Source organism: Phacochoerus africanus, chromosome 5 (genome assembly GCF_016906955.1).
Source record: "Phacochoerus africanus isolate WHEZ1 chromosome 5, ROS_Pafr_v1, whole genome shotgun sequence".
Lineage (NCBI taxonomy): Eukaryota > Metazoa > Chordata > Mammalia > Artiodactyla > Suidae > Phacochoerus > Phacochoerus africanus.
This window is the reverse complement of record NC_062548.1, coordinates 73,783,581-73,804,313: the sequence shown is the minus strand read 5'-3', so window position 1 is coordinate 73,804,313 and position 20,733 is coordinate 73,783,581. Positions and strand designations below refer to the sequence as shown.

Genomic DNA, 20,733 nt, shown 5'->3' with positions numbered 1-20,733 from the left:
AATAAATAAAAAAGTAAAGAGTCCTGACATAAGCCATTACAATGAAGAGTCATGGTCTCTTACCCTTTTTCCATTTCTGAGTCAGTCCAATGTCCTAGGATATCTTGAATGAAGGAGAGATTGGGAACCCTCGTGGAAAGACCCTCGGATAACTTAGATACACACAAAACTCTTTCTTAATCTTTCCTGAAGGGACTCATGCCTATTTACCATTGTAACTGAACCTAGGGAAAAGAAACACCCAGACCTCTCTTGGGAGTTATTAGTTATTGGCTCACAGCCAGAGTTAATCCCTAAGGAACCTGAATTCCACTGTGGCCCACCAGTCAGAGTGGAGCTTATGAGAGCTATGTGATGAAGGTTTGGCTATCCCTCTTCACACAATAGCCCAATGGGTCTTCAAATCAAACCTGTGTTTATTTTCCTAGTTCTTGGATTTATAGTTGGAGTAGAGATATTCAGCTACTGATCAAAATATATACATTGCTCTCCGGCCCATGAAATCATGTCTTTTATGGTAGAAAGGACAAAATGGAAGTTCTTAAAAGTTTATTTCCCTATCAAAATTATAAAATAAAAACAATATCATGTCCTCTGGGGAAATTTTGGTGACTAGACACCATCAAGGACTTGGAATATTTATAATTGGTGATTCTTATCACATCTCCATTTCATTTACCTGTTTGATATGTGTCTTGAATACTTTTATTGGATTACAGTAAGCTTAGGAGATAAATTTGAATTGTAGCTGCTGATTCAAATGTGATCTCTTTATCAGAGAAAAATCAACATAGCCACTGGTATCTGGTAGGCTGCTATTGATCTTGAAATTGCCATTTCTCTATCTCCCAATAAGCAGAGAACAGGAGAGCTGTTTCTTTCACTGGAAGGTCAATGGAATAGGTCAATTCTCTTTGTTCAGAGCTAGTGCAATTCAGCACTGGGTCATCATTTGGTCTTTATGGACATGATTCTCTCACCTTCCCACTGGATATTGCATTGATCCAATACATTGATGACATTCATTTTGATAGAACTAGAGAGCAGTAAGTAGCAATTTCCTGATAAGATATATGCATACTAGGGAGTGGCTGGGAAATCCCACAAAAATTCCAAGGTGGAATTCCAGTTTCTCAAGGAAATGTCTGGGTTTCCAGTGGACTAGGGAATGTTGAGATGTCATCTTCAAAATAAAAAAATAAGTTGTAAAACTGGGGGAAAAAACCCACCTTGCATCCCTAACTTTAAGAAAAAGATTCAATATACAGCAGATCATTGCAGAATTTTTGAGGCAACATATATCACATTTATTTAGTAATCTGAACTCCAACCCACTGACTAAATAATCTGAAGGGTTACTTGATTTGGATCAAACCCAGAATAAGGAAAAACTTTACCTTGTCTAAGCTACTCTGGCATCCAGCCCTTTTGACACAAAGATTCTAATAGTGCCAGAAATATTTGTGGCAGACTGAGATATTGTATAAAGCTTGTGAAAAATCTCTATATAAAAATCACAGGGTAACAACAACAACAACAAAAATAAAACAAAACAAAGAATCACAGTGTAGCTCCTTAAGATTTTGGAGCAAAACAAAATCCTACTGCTAAAATCATTATTTTCCTTTTGAGTCTGTAGCTTGCTAGAGGGTGATAGAGATTAAATTGACTTCACTGCACCAAATGACCATGAACGGTGAATTACCATCATGAACTGAGTGTTATTCCACCTATCATGCCCTGAAGTAGGGTATTCCTGACAGTACTTCATCATCGAGCACAAGTACTATGTACAAAATTGGGCTCTAACAGTTCTGGGAGGCAGAATTTCTTGGAACAAATAGGGGCTCATATTCCCAGCAAACCTATTGTTTTCAACATTTTATAAAAATTTTCAGGGTGTTCCCGTCATGGCTCAGTGGTTAACGAATCCGACTAGGAACCATGAGGTTGCGGGTTCGATCCCTGGCTTCGCTCAGTGGGTTAAGGATCTGGCATTGCCGTGAGCCGTGGTGTAGGGCGCAGACTCGCCTCGGATCCTGCATTGCTGTGGCTGAGGCGTAGGCCGGTGGCTACAGCTCCGATTCGACCCCTAGCCTGGGAACCTCCATATGCTGCAGGTGCAGCCCTGAAAAAGGACAAAAAGACAAAACAAACAAACAAAAAAAACAAAAAAGTCTGCAAAAAAAAATTTTTTTTTCAAACATAAAAAAATTGAAAGATTTGGACGGTGAGCATTCTTACACCTACTATCTAGATTTTACAATCAGCATTCTGCTGTACTTGCTCTATTTCACTTTATCTGTTTGTTTCTCTATGTATCCATCAAGCCTTTTTTTAAAAAAAATGTGTTTCAAAATAGTTTACCTAGTTCTCTATTTGCATTTTATATCCAACTATCCCTCAATCCATAACTTTGGCCTTTTGGGAAGTACCTTCAATGACCGGTTGATTGAAGACGAAAATCCTGAGTCCAGTTTATAGCTGGCACCTGACAATATACTGTCAGCAGCTTTGAAATGAACACAGCAGTAAGACAGGTTATGACGCGGGACCTGGACCCTTTGTTGCAGTTGCTGCATTCCTTCACCTGGACAAACATCACAACAAAATACAAAGAAACTATAAAGGACTAAAAATATCTGCATACGTGCACAGTTGGGGCAAATTATGGAAAAGAAGATACAGAAAAACATAAAAAAAAAATCACCACTTCTGAAGAGCTGAGAGAGCAAAAGCAGGGTGTCATGCACAAAAGCAGGGGGTATTACACATGCCCCCTGCAAACAACACCCCCAGACAGGTGGGCAAACCATCTAAGCTACCCCTCTTGCCCAACCCCTAGATCCACCTCTACCCTCAGCCTGTATAAGGAATCAGTATCCCCCCACGTCCCTTGGGGAGAAACCCGGCAAGGGAAACTTGTTTGTTTTCATTCCCTCCTGCTGCAGCAGAGGCCCCAATAAGTGAATTTCTTACCTGGCCTTTTATCAAGTTCTAGTGATTAGGGAGGCCAAGAACCCTGGACAGTAACAGCAGCATTACAGCCCCGTTTAGAGTGGCCCTTAAGGATCAATGGTGAAGGGAAATCTTCCCAGGAGACAAAATGATACATTTTGCTTCCTCTTTGTCTAAGAGGAGAAGTATGAATATACATCAATTGTCTGGCCAGACAGACAGACAATAGACTTGAGAGGAACAGGATTCGAAGGCTAGAGACGAGGCGGTCTAGGAAAGGATACGGTCTCAGAGTGTGAGGATATTGTATACCACAAGAAAGCTCCCCAGAAGCCCTCTGCAGTGGATGAGGCTCTCAATAATTGGATAGACAAGGTAATCTACTCTGAATTTCAGTCAGCCTCTGTATCTAGCTTGGGCAATGGGTTCATGAATTAAGAGCCCATGGCAGCAGAGATGGAGGCTATGCGTGGGCTGAATACTATGGACCCTCACTGCTGAGTGCTCGGTCTTCTAGTAGCAAAAACCAATGGTCAGATAACAAGTCCCGGTGAGGATGTAGAGAAAAGGGAACCCTCCTGCTCTGTTGGTGGGAGTGGAAATTGGTACCACCACTGAGGTTCTTCAAAAAGTTAAAAATAGAGGAGTTCTCGTGGTGCAGCAGAAACGAATCTGACTAGGAACCATGAGGTTTCGGGTTTGATCCCTGGCCTCTCTCAGTGCGTTAAGGATCTGGCGTTGCCATGAGCCGTGGTGTAGGTTGCAGACATGGCTCAGATCCTGATTTGCTGTGGCTGTGGTGTAGGCTGGCAGCTGTAGCTCCAATTCAACCCCTGGCCTGGGAATTTCCGTGTGGCGAGTGCAGCCCTAAAAAGCAAAAAAAAAAAAAAAAGTTAAAAATAGAATTACCATATGATTCAGCAATCCCACTTCTGGTTATATATCCAAAGGAAATGAAATCACAGTCTTGAGGAGATATTTGCTGTTTCCACTCCAGCACTATCCACAGTAGCCAAGACACGGAAACAACCTAAGTGTCCACTGAAGAATGGGTAGATAAAGAAATGCTATATACGTGTGTGTGTATATATATTTATGTACCGCATATATATGTGATATATTTATATAAATGGTAATTGTGTGAGGTGATAAATGTTTTAACTAACTTTATGGTTGTAATCATTTTACAATACATACGTGTATCAAATTATGTCGTACACCTTAAATTTACACAATATTATATGTCAATTATATCTCAATACAGCTGGAGGAAAATAAACCCCAAAACCAACCAAGCAAACAAACCATCAGTGAGTACTTAATTTAGTAACATAACCTGAGCAGACCAGCCAGCCACCTGGTGGCAGATTGATTTTATTGGATCCCCGCCAGTGTATTGTTCATTCTATAATAGACATTTATTCTAAATAGGGATTGTCCTTCTCACTTATCAGGCTTCTGCTACAAACACCATCCTTGAAGTAACTGGATACATGAGTTCTGGTCAAGATATTCTGCACAACATTATTTCTAGCTAAGAAAGAAGGCAATGGGCTGATATAAACAGAAATTGGTGGTCTTATCATGTACTTCGCCACCCAGGAATAGCTGAGGCTATAGAACGGTTAAGTGGCCAATGAAGACTCAGCTACTGAATCAGCAGGGAAACAGCTGGGGTAGTCAGAGGAAGGGGCGGGCTCTGCACATGCTCTGAACTAGTAGCTAATATACAATGCTCTTTCTTTTTCTTTTTCTTTTTTTCATCTTTTTAGGGCTTCACCTGCAGCATATGGAGGTTCCCAGGCTAAGGGTTGAATCTGAGCTGTAGCTTCCAGCCTATACTACAGCCCTAGCAACACCAGATCCGAGCCGCGTCTGCAACCTACACCACAGCTCATGGCAACGCCGGATCCTTCCTTAACCCACTGAGTGAGGCCAGGGATTGAATCTACGTCCTTATGGATACTAGTCGGATTTGTTTGCACTGCGCCGTAATGGGAACTCCTTTCACCTTTATAATAAACCTGGAAGACAGGGGCTCAGACTATAAAACCCTGGCAATGAAAACGTGCCTCAGAAGCTGGGTTTGTTTTAGAGAGCCAGGTAATTTTATCTTTTAACCCAGTCATGTTCTACTACCCTGAAGCATTCAGATGCAGTGGTCAGTATTGCTAAACACAAACTCTCTTGGTGGCTAGTTAAGAGATAATCAAGGCCTATGTGATTGTCCATATGAATTCTGACTAATGAATTCAAATTTAGTTGGTTGAGCCTCTAAAGCAGAAGTTGTGTTATTTATGAGATCTACTGAAGCCAGAGACAAAATTTGGAGTGTCTTTTTCGGTTGTGTTATTTTTGCAGTGGGAGTTTCATTCACAGAGTGCATATGCAGAAAGTCAGTTACCCTTCTTGGGAATTCTCCCAAGTAGGCTGTAAATCTATGTCTGCCTCATTCTCTTGGTTTCTGGGTATCTTTCTCAGGGAAATGTTATTCACTGAAGGGTAATTTTAAACACCTGAAAGCATCTAACAATTAACTTTAATATACAGGGTAAGTTACTAGGAGGATGTAAACTTGATATTCATGTAAGGAGTACTCTAGTAGGGTACAGACTGTATTGGAAGTATTTTTAAATACATCAGGAGCGAGCCAATATTTTGTCCCTCAAGATGGGCAGATCTCTTGAATTAAGTAAAATAGGTTTCTGCAAAGTGGGCTGCAGTGTTTCTGAAGAGAACTAACTACCGGAGCAAGGATAGCCCCAATATCAGTTACCACACCTGAAGGGCTAGGTTTTTCTGATGAGGTGGTAATAATCTCAGAGAAACATTTTGTTAAGGTGTGGGTCAAGGTCCAGTTTTTATAAGATTGTAGTTTGGGTTTAATTACATGAGAAAAGCTTAAGAACCTAAAGGGGCCTATAGAAGAAAATCTACAGTATGAAGTGTTTAAAAAGGCAGCTATTAAATTTTGTCAAGAGTTAAATTAAGAACCGTAGCTATGGGAGTTCCTGTTGTGGTACAGTGGGTTAAGGATCCAGTGTTGCAACAGCTGTAGTGTAGGTCACAGCTGCAGCTCAGATTTGATCCCTGGCTTGGGAACTTCCATATGCCGTGGGTGCAGCCCCAAAAGAAAAACAAATAAATAAACAAGAGCAGTAGCTATGGTTTGAGAAAAATACTCAAATTACCCAAAAGTATTGTTTTTCTTCAGCAGCAAAAGAGCACCTGGAATAAAAAGTAACAGGATGAAGATAAAGGAGCTTATATTGACATCATGTTGTTAATTGTCAAAGTACATTAATAGGCAAGATTAGTTGTAGGGAAAAGAGGCTGAAGAATCAGAAAATTAATCTTGTTCTATTGTCAGGGGCACAAGCTGTTCACTTCTGTAATCAGCAGTTTCTGGAGAAGTCCCAAGACTCTTCAGTTCAAGGTCAATGGAATGGACATCCAGTAGTTAGGAAAAATGATGCATGGATTTTTAGCTGGGAAACATGAACCCCAGATCAATGCCTTGGAATTCTACTGCTGGGTCAGTTGTTAAGAGCTTAATAAGGTCTTTTCCATTGAGGTTCAAGGGAAGTTTTCTTCTGATGTGTTTTCAGAAAGACCAAATCTCCAGACTTCAGATCATGAAAAGCCTGTTTAGGTGGGCACTTTGGAAAAGTAGTGTCTACCTACTGTTGATAAAGCAGGAGATTTTGTGTGGGTCCCCTGCACCAATTAGTCATATCAGCTTGTATTAAGGTAGAATCTCGTATCGGAACAAATTCCTGAATACATGATGCAGCCTGTTATTAACTCAGGAGATATGTACGTCTAGAATGGTTCATGTTGTTGCTCACAAGGTAGAGAGAAGTTCTTTGTGCCTTGGTACTTTGAGGGTTTCTGAGAGCTTTGATAATTAATTTTATAGTTCCATTAGTTCTCTTTATTTTTCCTGACATTTTTAGTGATAATGACAGTAGGATTTCTAAGTAAATGGTAAAGTTTTACAGAATTATTTAATGACAGTATCAATGAAATGTGTGACCTTTTTAGTGGAGAGATACATTGGGATTTCTCAAGTCATAAATATAAAACCAAGCATTTTCCCCCCTACCACTACAGTCATAGCTCTCCAGCAAGGAAAAGCCTCAACCTACCACAAGGATTGTATTTGATCATTTAGAGGTATTCAAAGGAGCCCTGAGGCTTTGGGCTCCAGTTCATAATCTACCTTTATAGTTTTCCCAGGATCGAGTCATTGGCAGTCAGGAGCTACATCCTTGGCAGTACCCCCTTAATTATCCCACCAGTGTTGGTTTAATATCATTGCTAATTTATCTCTGCTTTTGTGGGTAATACTATGAAGAGTCATTGTTGGACTCCATACTAATTGTGGCTATCTCCTCAAGTAATAGCAAAGCGTTCCAAGATTCTTCAACTTGCTATTCATTTTATAGGGGCTCTTAAGTGGTAGGGAAAACTGTTTCAGAAGCATTTCAAAATTACTAACCCCAAAACATGTACTATCAGTAATAAATATTTGCTCTTTTATCCTTTATCAGCTATCCTTTATAGGGTGAGGGCAATTACTGGACTTAGACAAGACCTGGAATGGCATTGCCAGTCACTTACTAGGTAATAAGAGATCTGGGGCAAGTTATTTTTCTGAGCCTTATATTCTCCAAATACAAAATGGTAATAATACTTGTCTCACAGCACTGTAAGCATTTAATGTTACTGAATAATAATCAATGAATAACACCTACCACTAAGTTCTTCATAGGGATTATCTCCTTTAAATATCGCATTTATCCTATGCCTGTTACCCTCATTTCATAGAGGCTTAATCCCATTGGTAAGTGGCCAAGTTAGGATTCAAACTCCCATCTTTCTGACACCAGAGACCAGTTCTTATTCAACTCCTGTACTGCCTGTGACACTTTTCCACCGTAGGGTCAAGTGCCCATGATACAGCCTGTCGTATATCAGGCACTCAATCTTTAAAAATCAAAAATTATAATTTGCAAGTTTGATCTTAGGTTTGTCTGAAGGTATGATCTCCTCTCGGTGCAGCGGTAAAATTGTTTTGACCTGGCCCTGCCAAAGACTAAATTCTACCCTCTCCTGACAAGAGCTCTGTCCGGGTTTATTGTGAGCTTACAGTGCTGTGAGCTAGATCCCAGCGGGTGACGGCGGCAAGGCGTCGCCAGCACCAGCCCACCACCTTTAGCCTTCCCGCCCAACCCCGCGGGGCGTCCTTAGCAACGCGCGCGCTCACTCCCTGCCACGCCCCGTCCGCGCGACGCGGCGCCGGGCGCAAGGGGGCGGCGGTCTTTGCGCCTGCGCGCGGGCGCAACCGCCAGTCGGCTCTTTTCCCCTCCCTTCCCTCCCTCCCCCCCCCTCCTCCTCCACTGCCTCCTAGAGCGAGCCGCCAACATGGAGCCCGAGGACCTGCCGTGGCCGGGGGAGCTTGAGGAGGAGGAGGAGGCGGAGAACTTGGATGAGGACGAGGTGGTGATGGTGGAGGAGATGGAGGAAGAGGAGGGGCGGGACCTGGACGCGGACTTGAACTACGACAGTCAGCGTCGGGAAAGTACGGACGACGAGGACGACGAGGAGGCCAAGGCCTGGCTGCAGGCGCATCCCAGCGGGGCTTTGCCTCTGCCGCCACTGCCGAGGCACCGCTACTCGGAGGGCGAGCTGACCAGTCCGAAGGTGAGCCGGGCCAGTGAGCCGGGCCGGGGAGAGGTGTGAGTCGCCGTGGGCAGGGTGATGGGTGGTCCCTGCGCGCTCTGCTTGCTCTCCCTGCCGGCTGCCTCCTGCTCGCTGCCTGTCACGGTGCCTGACACAAAGTACGCGTGCTTTTAAAGGATGGTAGGGGCCTTGTCCCCTCCTGGGCCTCGACTCTTGTCCAGGTGCTGGTCAATTACTCCAAGTCTTCTTTTCTTTCTGGTAAAGACCTCTCTGTTTTTTCTCCCTCAGTGGGTCCCCGAGCCTTTTGAATTACACCAGATGTTCAGAGGCGCCGTATTCCCAGTGTGCGTGGTTAAGAAACGTTTTTGGGAGGAGGTGGGCTTTTCGCACCCTGAAGGAAAGGAGAAGGGCGGTGTAGGCGCGGTGAGAGTGGTTGCCCAGGGACTATCTTGTGGGGCAGTTAGGAGATTAGTTTGCTTGAAGGGCGGGACTTCCCTTGAGGGAGTAGTGCGGATTATGTACACCACAGGAGTTGTTAGTCCCTAGAGGTTCCTCACCCATTGTGCTTCTCTGGCCCCTTATTTGTAGCAGCAAAGGGGTCCCCCAGGTGGTAGGAGGGGCTTAGAAATGCTTGAGGCTATGCTGCAGCTCCCAACAATCTGGACAACTAGAAAGAGCTGATTTTTTGGTTGACTCCCAAAGATCATTTTGAAAACAACTGCATTAAATTGATTTCTTTTCAGGGAGAAGGAAAAAAAAAAGGTTCATTATAGAATTTGGATATCCAGTCATCAGACATTTATTAAGTTTCTATTCTGTGAAAGGTACATTGTGGGGACCAAACGGAAGCCTAGGGTTTATTGCCTAGGCCTGCTCCTTAGACAGGTTGTCAGCCGTGCAGAGCAAAACAAGGTTAACAACAATTGAAAAGACTATAGATAGACCTGTGCTGTTCCATACAGTAGTCATAGCAAAGTGTGACTCTTTACATCTTAATTTGTTAAAATTAAGTAAAGTTAAAAATTCAGTGCCCCTTGTACTAACCACATTTTCACATGTTCAGTAGCCACCCCTGACTAGTGGCTGTGTTAATTGGACAGTGCAGATGTCGAAAAAATTTTACCGTTACAGAAAGTTCTGCCAGATGTTGATGCTGTAGACTGTTGATCGTTAAAGAGTAATAGTTGTTGTTTGGCTTCATAAATATTCTATTTGGTACTCAATTCATTGAGCATGTATTATTGAGTATTCATCATGGGCCACACATTGTGCTAGATGCTTTGTGTGTGTGTGTGTCTCTCTACTTTTTTAGTGTACACAGTCTAGAGAGGGAGAGAGACAAAAACGAGCTGGTCACATAAATAAAAGTAAAACGTATTGTGCTAATGTGCTTTGAAAACATTCTTTAAGGGAATCTGACCTTGTCAGTGAAGCTGGGGAAAGCTTCCCTGAGGTATTTATGACAGCTGAGAGCTGAAGGCATGTTACGATTAACTGGTCAAAGGAAAAGGAAAGAGCTTTCTAGCTGAGGGAAAGGCACATGGAAAGGTACTGCTGGTTAGAGAGAGCATGGCATTTTCAAGGCACCAAAAACCAATATGGGTTGAGCACAGACTTGAAGGCTTTGTATGCTATGCCGGAGACTTGGAACCTTTATTCTGGGAAGTCATTGAAAATAAAGGGGTATATGATAAGATTTGAATTTCAGAAAGATCAGTTTATAGCAGAGTAGAGAACAGCTTTGACAGTAGGTTGGGGTGGGGAGCAGCAGTAGTAAGTCAGGGATGGCTAATTATGAGGCCATTGCAGTATTGCTAGACAAATGATGATGATATTTTGGAAGAGGGAAGTGTTGGTGGATGTAGAAGAAAGTAGACTGATTTAAGAGATACTTAAGGCTAGAATAATTACACTGATACACTAATTTTACATTATTATTACATTTTAATGCAAATTAGATGTGGAACATGAGGGCAAGAAGGTGTCCAGTTTTTAAGTTGTTGGCTAAATGGTTTTGTGAAATACTGAAATGTTGACTCGGTTTATGGTAGGGATGGTGTCCATGGGGTGGGGTGATGGGGTGGTTGGGATGGGTGTTAAGGTTATGGATTTGGTTTTGTAGATCAGAGAAGGGGTCTGGGCTGGACATTTTGAGCTGTAAGTTATCTACATACAGACCATAATTAAAGCCACACTTGTGGATGAGGTCTCCTAACTTTAATTTTGTTCTGTGACTTCTTGTTTGAATAACTATTCATATTTAAATTTAAGGAGTTCCCATCGTGGCTCAGCAGAAATAAGTCTGACTAGCATCAATGAGGATGCAGATTTGATCCCTGGCCTTGCTTGGTGGGTTAAGGATCCTGCATTGCTGTGGCTGTGGTGTAGGCCTGTGGCTACAGCTCTGATTTGACCCCTAACCTGTCAACATCCATATGCCATGGGTGTGGCCCTAAAAGAACTGAATATATGTATCTATATACCTATGTATATAGATACATATATATATTTCAATTTAATATTCCTACAAGGATTTTTTTTTTGTTTTTTTTAGCGCTGTACTCGAGGCATGTGGACATTCCTAGACTCTAGGGGTCGAATTGGAGCCGGCCTACACCACAGCCACAGCAACGCGGGATCTGAGCTGTGTTTGTGACCTACACCACAGCTCACAGCAATGCCAGATTCTTAACCCACTGAGTGGGGCCAGAGATTGAACTGTGTCCTCATGGATATTTGTCAGGTTCGTTACCAACAAGACATGACACCTAGAAAAATATTTTATTAAACCACTTTACCTCTTATTTACAGCCAATGTGAAAAAATCATTATCCTGTTTAAGTGATCTATCTATGTGTAATAGAAAATATTGCCTTTTAGAGCTCAGAGTGTTTTATCCCTAGAAGTGTTTTGTTTTTATTTTTGAAAGAAGTCAGATAATCTCCTGTTTATCTTGGAGGGTATATGAAGGTGTACATAGATGACTGTGGGTTTTTTTTTTTTAACTTTTATTTATATATTTATTTATTTATTTATTTTTGAGGGACCTTACTCAAGGTACAGGGAAGTTCCTGGACCAGGGATTGAACCTATACCACATCAGCAACCTGAGCCACTGCAGTGACAGTGCTGGATCCTTAACCTGCTATGCCACAAGGGAATTCCAGATGGCTGCTATATTAAAGATAGTTTTAAGATGATAAAATAATTTTTTTTTTTTGCTTTGTAGGGCTGCACTTGCGGCATATGGAAGTTCCCAGGCTAGGGGTTAAATCAGAGCTGCAGCTGCTGGCCTGCCCCACAGCCACAGCAACAGGGGATCCGAGCCGTGTCTGAGACCTATACCACACCTCACGGCAGTGCCCTATCACTGACCCACTGAGCGAGGCCAGGGATTGAACCTGCATCCTCATCCTAGTTGGGTTCGTTACTGCTGAGCCACGACGGGAACTCCTGTTTTTATTTTTCATTACTCTGGGAGGTGGATCTGAGAAGGTACTACTGCAGTTTATGTCATAGAATGTCTGGCCTGTTTTCCTCTAAGAGTTTTAGAGTATCCAGTCTTTTATTTAGGTCTTTAATCCATTTGATTTTATTTTGTGTATGGCATTAAGAGTGTTCTAATTTCATTCTTTTACATGTAGCTGTCCAGTTTTCCCAGCACCACTTATTGAAGAAACGGTCTTTTCTCCATTGTATATTCTTAGCTCCTTTGTCATAGATTAGTTGACCATAGGTGTGTGGATTTATTTCTGGGTTTTCTATCCTGTTCCTTTGATCTCTATTTCTATTCTTGTGCCAGTACCATATTGTTTTGATTGTAGCTTTATAGTCTAATGTCAGGGAACATGATTCCGCTAGCTCCATTTAAAATTTTTTGTTCTAGGTCTGTAAAAAATGCCATTGGTAATTTGATAAGGATTGTGTTGAATCTGTAGATGCTTTGGGCAATATAGTCATTTTGACAATATTGATTCTTGCAACACAAGAGTATAGGATATCTTTCCATCTGTTTGTGTCATCTTTGGTTTCTTTTAGCAGCATCTTAGAATTTTCAGAGTACAGGTCTTTTGTCTCTTTAGGTAGGTTTATTCCTAAATATTTTATTCTTTTTGATGAGATGGTGAATGGGATTGTTTCCCTAATGTCCCTTTCTGATCTTTCCTTGTTAGTATATAGAGATGCAGTAGATTTCTTTGTATTAATTTTGTGTCCTGTAACTTTACTGAATTCATTGATGAGCTGTAACAGTTTTCTGGTAGCATTTTTAGAATTTTCAATGTATAGTGAGTGTGTCAGCTACAAATAGTGATAGTTTTACTTTTTTTTCCAATTTGTATTCCTTTTATTTCTTTTTCTTCTCTGTTTACCATGGCTAGGACTTCCAAAATGGTGTTGAATAGGAGTTCCCATCATGGTGCAGTGGTTAACGAATCTGACTAGCATCCATGAGGACACAGGTTTGATCCTTGGCCTTGCTTAGTGGGTTAAGGATCTGTCGTTGCTGTAAGCTATGGCATAGGTTGCAGACACAGCTCAGATCCTGCATTGCTGTGGCTGTGGCTGTGGCATAGGCCAGTAGCTGCAGCTTGGTTTCAGCCCCTAGCCTGGGAACCTCCATGTGCCATGGGTGCTGCCCAAAAAAAAAAAAAAAAGCAAAATAGTGTTGAGTAAAAGTGGTGAGAGTGGTCATCTTTGTCATGTTCCTGATCTTAGTGGAAATTCTTTCAGCTTTTCACTGCTGATAATGATGTTAGCTGTAGGTTTGTCATAATGGCCTTTATTATGCTGAGGTAGGTTCCCTTTATGCCCACTTTCTGGAGTGTAACTGTTGGTGGCTATGTGCCTGGCAGGACTTTAGGCAGCCTGTTTGCTGATGGGTGGGGCTATGTTCTCACCCTGTGTTTTGTTTGGCCTGGGGCTCCCCAGCCCTGATGGGTGGGGCCTGCTTTTTCCAGAGTGATGGCCTCCAGGGGCACTCATGCAGACAATTATTCCCTGGGACTTCTGCTTCCTATGTTCTGTCCCCACGGTGAGCCACAGTTGACCTCTCCTTTCCCAGGAGGCCCTCCAAGACTTGCACCTGGGTCTGAGCCAGATTCTTACAGAGTCCCTTCTTTGCCATCAGACTCAGTGCACATGAAACCCTGTTTGTGCCCTCCAAGAGTGGAGTCTTTTGTTTCCCTCTGTCCTGTGGAGCTCCTGAGCTCAAGCCCTGGTGGCCTTCAACACCAGGTGCCCTGGGGGCTCCGCCACCCAATACCAGGCTAGGGAACCTGATGTCATGTTTGGAACTCCCTCTCTTATGGGAGAGGCTCTGCGATATAGTTATTTTCCAGTGTGTGGGTTGCCCACCTGGCCTGTATGGGTTTGCTTATATCATGAAAGCACCCCTCCTACCATCTTGATGTGGCTTCTTTGTTTTTAGGAGTAGGATATCTTTTTTGGTAGCTTCTCATCTATTTTTTTGGTGGTTATTCAGCAGTTAGTTGTAATTTTGGTGTTTTCATAAGATGAGGTGAGCTCAAGTCCTCTTCCTCCGCCATCTTGTCTCTGAATCCTCCTTAACCCCCTTTTTACATTACTGTTATTCATATGTCTGTATATGTTATATACCACATAATGTTATTGTTAATACTTTATATAAGTTTCTTGAAGAATCTGAGAGAAGGGAGAATAACAAGTGTGTATTTGTAGAGTTTGTTTTATTAACTTGCTTTTGTCCCCTTTTTCGTACTCATTTCTTCCCTTCTTTTGAGTTATCATCTGGTGGCATTTCATTACTTCAGTACAGATCTGTTCCTATTGACCTCCTTTGTGCTATAATTGTCAAATGTATTTCTATATGTTTATATTCCCAACACTACAACTATTTAAATATTATATTGTTCCACACAATTGCTTTTTAAATTATTAAGGGAAAGAAATTAGAAGAAATATGCAATTATCATTTGCCATGATTGGTTCTCTTTGTTATTTTGCACAAATTTGAATTACCCTCTAGTGTCACTTGCTTTCATCCTGTAGGACTTCCCTTAATATATCTTGTCAAGCAGGTTTGTTACCAAATTTTCTGTTTTTGTTTCTCAGGGAATTGAAGTTTAAAAAAAATATTTAGTTGTAGAATACATGTAACATTTGCCATCTTAACCATTTTAAAGTGTACAGTTCAGTAATGTTAAATACATTTATACTGTTTTGTAACCAAGGTCCAGAACTCTTTTCATCTTGTAAAACTGAAGCTCTGTACCTATTAAACAACAATTCTCTGTTCCCCCTCACCCTAGCAACCACCCTTCTCCTTTGTGTGTCTATGAATTTGATTACTCTGGATACCTCATTTAAGTGGAATCATACAGTATTAGTCTTTTGTGACTGGTTTATTTGACTTAGCTTAATGTCCTCAAGGTTCATCCATGTCATAGCATGTGACCAGATTACCTTCCTTTTTAAAGGCTAAATTATATTCCATTGTATGTATGAACACATTTTTTTAAATCCCTTTGTCAGTTGATAAGACATTTGGGTTGCTTCTACCTATTGGCTGTTGTGAAGAGTGCTGCTGTGAACATAGATTTGCAAATATCTCTTTGTGACCTTGCCTTCACTTCTTTGGATATGTATACCCAGAAATGGGATCATGTAGTAGTTCTGTTTTTAATTTTCTTAGGAACATTGTTTTCCATATATATGTATTTTTTTTTCTCTGTTGTCTTTTTAGGGCCGCACCTGTGGCATATGGAGGTTCCCAGGCTAGGAGTCTAATCAGAGCTGTTGCTGCCAGCCTATACCACAGCCACAGCAATGTGGGATCCAAGCCTCATCTGCGACCTACACCACAGCTAATGGCAACACCGGATCCTTAACCCACTGAGCAAGGACAGGGATCGAACTCACAACCTCATTGTTCCTAGTTGGATTCACTTCCTCTGTGCCAAAATGGGAACTCCTCATTGTACTTTTAATTTGCACATCTCTAATGACTAGTGATGAACATCTTTTCCTTTGTGTATGTTTGGAGAAATGTCTCTGAAGGTCTTTGTCCATTTGTTAATTGGTTAATTGGGTATTTTTGTTTGTTTGTTTTGGTTTTGGTTTTTGAGTTTTAGCAGTTCTTTACATATTCTGAATATTAATCCCTTATAAGATATATGATTAGCAGATATTTTTCACCCATTCTTTGGATTGCCTCTTTACGCTGTTGGTGGTGTCTTTTGATATAGAGAATTTTAAAATTTTCATGAAGTTTGGTTTGTCTTTTTTTGTTGCTTGTGCCTTTGGTATCCAGGAAATCATTGCCAAATCTACTCTTATGGAACTTTTGCTCTATGTTTTCTTCTAAGATTTTATATTTTTATGTCTTCAATCCTTTTAGAGTTGACTTTTGTATATGATGTTAGGTAAGAGTGTAACTTCATTCTTGTAAATGTGGATAACCAGTTTTTTCAGCACCATTTATTGGAAAGACTATCCTTTTCCTATTGAATGGTCTTAACACCCATGGTGAAAATCACTTAACTGTATATGTGAGGGTTTATTTCTGAGTTTTCTATTTCATTGGTCTGTTTGTCTTTATGCTAGTACCACATTGTTACGATTACTGTAGCTTCAAAAATTTTTTTTCTTTTGGCCACTCCTGTGTAATGCAGAAGTCCCTGGGCTAGGGATCGAACCTGTACCAGAGCAGTGACCCAAGTCATAATAGTGACAATGCTTGATCCTTAACCTGCTGAAACACCATGAAACTCCTACTGTAGCTTTTTAATATGTTTAAAAGTCAAGTAATGTGAGTCCTCTGACTTTTTTTTTCCAAATTGTCTTGGCTATTTGGGATCCCTTGAGATTTCAAAGTGAATTTTAGAATGAGTTTTTCTTTCTATTTCTGCAAAAACATGTTGTGGGGATTTTGATAGGGATTGCATTGACTCTGTAGGCTGCTTTGGGCAATATTGACATCGTAAAAATATTGCCTTCTCACCCATGAACATGGGATGTATTTCCATAAACAAATGTCTTCTTTAATTTCTTTCAGCAATATTTCATTGTATAGGTTTCATTGTATAAGAGTTTTCATCATACAGGTCTTTTACTTCCTTGGTTTAGTTAATTTCTATGTATTTTACTCTCTTTGATGTTAGAGTAAATGGAATTATTTTGCAGTTTTCAGATTGTTCAGTGTTTGTATGTAGAAATTTCAGTGATATTTATCTGTTGATTTTGTATCCTGTAACTTGGTTGAATTCATTTATGTGTTCTAACACACCTCATATGTATGCAGAATATTTAGGGTTTTCTACCTCTAACAGTGTGTCATCTGTGAACAGAGATAATTTTTCTTCTTCCTTCCTTTTAATTAGATGTCTTTTATTTATTTTTCTTGCCTGATTGCTCTGGCCAGGATTTCCAATACTGTATTGAATAGAAGTGGCAAGAATGAACATTCTTGCCTTGTTCATGGTCTTAAAGGAAAAGCTTTCAGATTTTCACCATTGTGATGTGAGTTAGTTGTCAGCTCTCTTAAATGGCTTTTATTATATAGATTAGTTTCTTTCTGTTCCTAATTTGTTCAATGCTTTTATCATGAAAGTGTGTAGAACGTTGTCAAATGATTTTTCTATTATCAGTCAAGATGATCATGTGGTCTTGTCTTCATTCTGCTAATGTGGAGTAGTAATGTTGATTGATTTTTGTGTGTTGAACCATCCTTGTATTCCAGGGTTAAATCCCACTTGATCATGGTGAGTATTTCTTTTGCTGTGTTGTGAATTATGTATGCAAGTATTTCGTAGAGGATTATTATGTCACTGTTCATCAGGGATGTTGATCTGTAGTTTGTAGTTTTGTTTTTTTTTTCTTGTAGTGTCTTTATTTGGAGATCTCATATGAGGGTAATGCTGACTTGATAGAGCAAGTTAAGATATTTTCCCTCTTCTTTCTTTCTTTCTTTTTTTTTATTTGTAATTTTTTTTCCCCTGGTAGTTGATTTCTAGTTTTACAGCATTGTGGTTGGAAAAGATGCTTGATATGATTTTACTTTTCTTAAATGTACTGAAGTTTGATTTGTGGTTCAGTATGTGATCTATCTTGGAGAATGTTCCATGTGTGCTTGAGAAGAATATGTATTACACTGCTTTCAAATGGAGTGTTCTATAAATAGCAATTAAGTTTATCTGGTCTAAGGTGTCATTTAAGGCTTGTGTTACTTACCAATTCTCTGTTTGGGTGATATATCCATTGCTGTAAGTCAGGTGTTAAAGTCCCCCACTATTATTGTATTATTGTCACTTTCACCTCTTATAGCTTTTAGCAGTTGCCTTATATATTGAGGTGCTTCTGTGTTGTGTGCATATATATTTATAATTGTTACATTGTCTTCTTGGATTGATCCTTTGATCATCATGTAATGTCCTACTTTGTATCTTTTAACCAACTCTATTTTAAAGTCTATTTTGTCTGATAAGAGTTTTGCTGCTCCAGCTTTGTTTTGATTTCCATTTGCATGGACTACCTTTTTATATCTTTTTACTTTCAGTTTGTATGTGTCCTAGATCTGAAATGGGTCTCTTGTAGATAGCATATGTACATGTCTTTTCTTCTTGCATCTATTCAGCCAGCCCTTGTCTTTTGGTTGGGAAATTTAATCCATTTACATTTAAGGTAGTTATTGATATGTGTATTCTTATTGCCATTTTGTTAGTTATTTCGGATTTGTTTTTGTTGTTCTTTTATTTGCCCCTTTCCTCTTTTGTTCTCTTGTGGTTTGATCACTAGCTTTAGTGTTGTGTTTGGATTGCTTTTTCTTTTGTGTGAATCTTTTGTAGATTTTTGGTTTGTGGTTACCAAGAGGTCTTGATATAGCTGTCTACATATATGTGATTGTTTTAAGTTGCTTGTCTCTTAATTTCAAATGCCTTTCCAATGTCTTGCATTTGTACTTTCCTCACACAGTTGTTGGTTTTGATGTCATATTTGTGTGTGGATGATTTCCTGCCTTTACTATGTTTACCAGTAAGATGAGCTTTCCTGTTTGTAATTTTGTTGTTCCTCATTTGTAAAAGGTTGTGGCCTTTTCCTCCTAGAGAATTTCCTTTAGCATTTTTTGTAAAGCTGGTTTGGTGGTGCTAAAATCTCTTAGCTTTTGCTTGTCTGTAAAGCATCTAATTTCTCCATTGAATCTGAATGAGAACCTTGCTGGGTAGAGTATTCTTGGTTATAGATTTAGAACTTTTAGATCCTTTACAGTGTTTTTTTTTTTTTTTAAATATCAGGAATATTGGTGTTAATTCTTTTTTTTTTTTTTTTTTGTCTTTGTCTTTTTTGTCTCTTGAGGGCCACACTTGCGGCATATGGAGGTTCCCAGGCTAGGGGTTGAATCAGCGCTGTTGCTGCTGGCCTACACCACAGCCACAGCAATGCCAGATCCGAGCCGTGTCTGTGACCTACACCACAGCTCACAGTAATGCTGGATCCTTAACTCACTGAGTGAGGCTGGGGATCGAACCTGCAACCTCATGGTTCCTAGTCAGATTCATTTCCGCTGTGCCACAACAGGAACTCCTGGTGTTAATTCTTTAAATGTGTGGTAGTATTCTTCAGTGAAGCCATTTGGTCCTTGGCTTTTCTATTTTGGCAGATTTTTGATTACCGATTCAATTCCCTTGCTAGTTATACATTTGTTCAGATTTTCTGTTTCTTCATGATCCAGTCTTGGTAGGTGGTGTCTTTCTGTGGATTTATATATGTATTCTTAGCTATCCAATTTGTTGGTATACAGTTGTTCATGTTATTCTCTTATAATCCTTATTTCTGTGACATTAGTTGTAATATCCCCTCTTTCATTTCTGATTTTATTATTTGCGTCTTTTGTTTTTAGTCAGTCTGCGTAAGGGGTTGTCAGTTTTGTTGATCTTAAAAAAATCTGCACCTTTAGTTTTCATTTATTTATTTTTTCCTGTTGACTTTCATTTATCTGTGCTCTAATGTTTATTAATTCCTTCTTTCTATCCTCGGTTTAGTTCTTTTAGTTTCTTGAGGTACAGGTTAGATTGTTGCCTTGAGATTTTACCATTTTTTAATATATGCATTTATAGCTATTCACTTACTGCATCCGTAAGTTTTTGGTATTTTGTGTTTCATTTTCATTTGTGTCAGGCTATTTTCTAATTTCCTAATTTTCTTTTTTATTTATTTATTTATTATTATTATTTTTTTATTTTCCCACTGTACAGAAGGGGATCAAGTTATCCTTACATGTATACATTACAATTACATTTTTTCCCCCCACCCTTTGTTCTATTGCAACATGAGTATCTAGACAAAGTTCTCAATGCTACTCAGCAGGATCTCCTTGTATATCTATTCTAAGTTGTGTCTGATAAGTCCAAGCTCCCGATCCCTCCCACTCCCTCCCCCTCCCATCAGGCAGCCACAAGTCTTTTCTCCAAGTCCATGATTTTCTTTTCTGAGGAGATGTTCATTTGTGCTGGAAATTAGATTCCAGTTATAAGTGATATCATATGGTATTTGTCTTTGTCTTTCTGGCTCATTTCACTCAGTATGAGATTCTCTAGTTCCATCCATGTTGCTGCAAATGGCATTATGTCATTCTTTTTTACAGCTGAGTAGTATTCCATTGTGTATATATACCACCTCTTCCGAATCCAATCACCTGTCGATGGACATTTGGGTTGTTTCCATGTCCTGGCTATTGTGAATAGTGCTGCAATGAACATGCGGGTGCATGTGTCTCTTTTAAGTAGAGTTTTGTCCGGATGGATGCCCAAGAGTGGGATTGTGGGGTCATATGAAAGTTCTATGTATAGATTTCTAAGGTATCTGCAAACTGTTCTCCATAGTGGCTGTACCAGTTTACATTCCCACCAACAGTGCAAGAGGTTTCCCTTTTCTCCACAACCCCTCCAGCACTTGTTATTTGTGGATTTATTAATGATGGCCATTCTGACTGGTGTGAGGTGGTATCTCATGGTAGTTTTGATTTGCATTTCTCTTATAATCAGCGATGTTGAGCATTTTTTCATGTGTTTGCTGGCCATCTATATATCTTCTTTGGAGAAATGTCTATTCAGGTCT

At 40.1% G+C, this 20,733-nt stretch overlaps 1 protein-coding gene across 4 annotated transcripts in view; it reads left to right on the top strand.

Annotated features, from left to right (window-relative positions):
- Positions 1 to 8,372: 8,372 nt before the first annotated feature.
- Positions 8,373 to 20,733, top strand: part of ALMS1 (ALMS1 centrosome and basal body associated protein) — a 163,269-nt gene continuing 150,908 nt past the window's right edge. For all 4 annotated transcript variants that reach the window (XM_047781767.1, XM_047781769.1, XM_047781768.1 and 1 more), the window contains exon 1: positions 8,373 to 8,664. In XM_047781767.1, the coding sequence (XP_047637723.1) occupies positions 8,386 to 8,664 (279 nt within the window). In that variant the 5' untranslated portion in view covers positions 8,373 to 8,385. The remainder of the gene's footprint in view (positions 8,665 to 20,733) is intronic.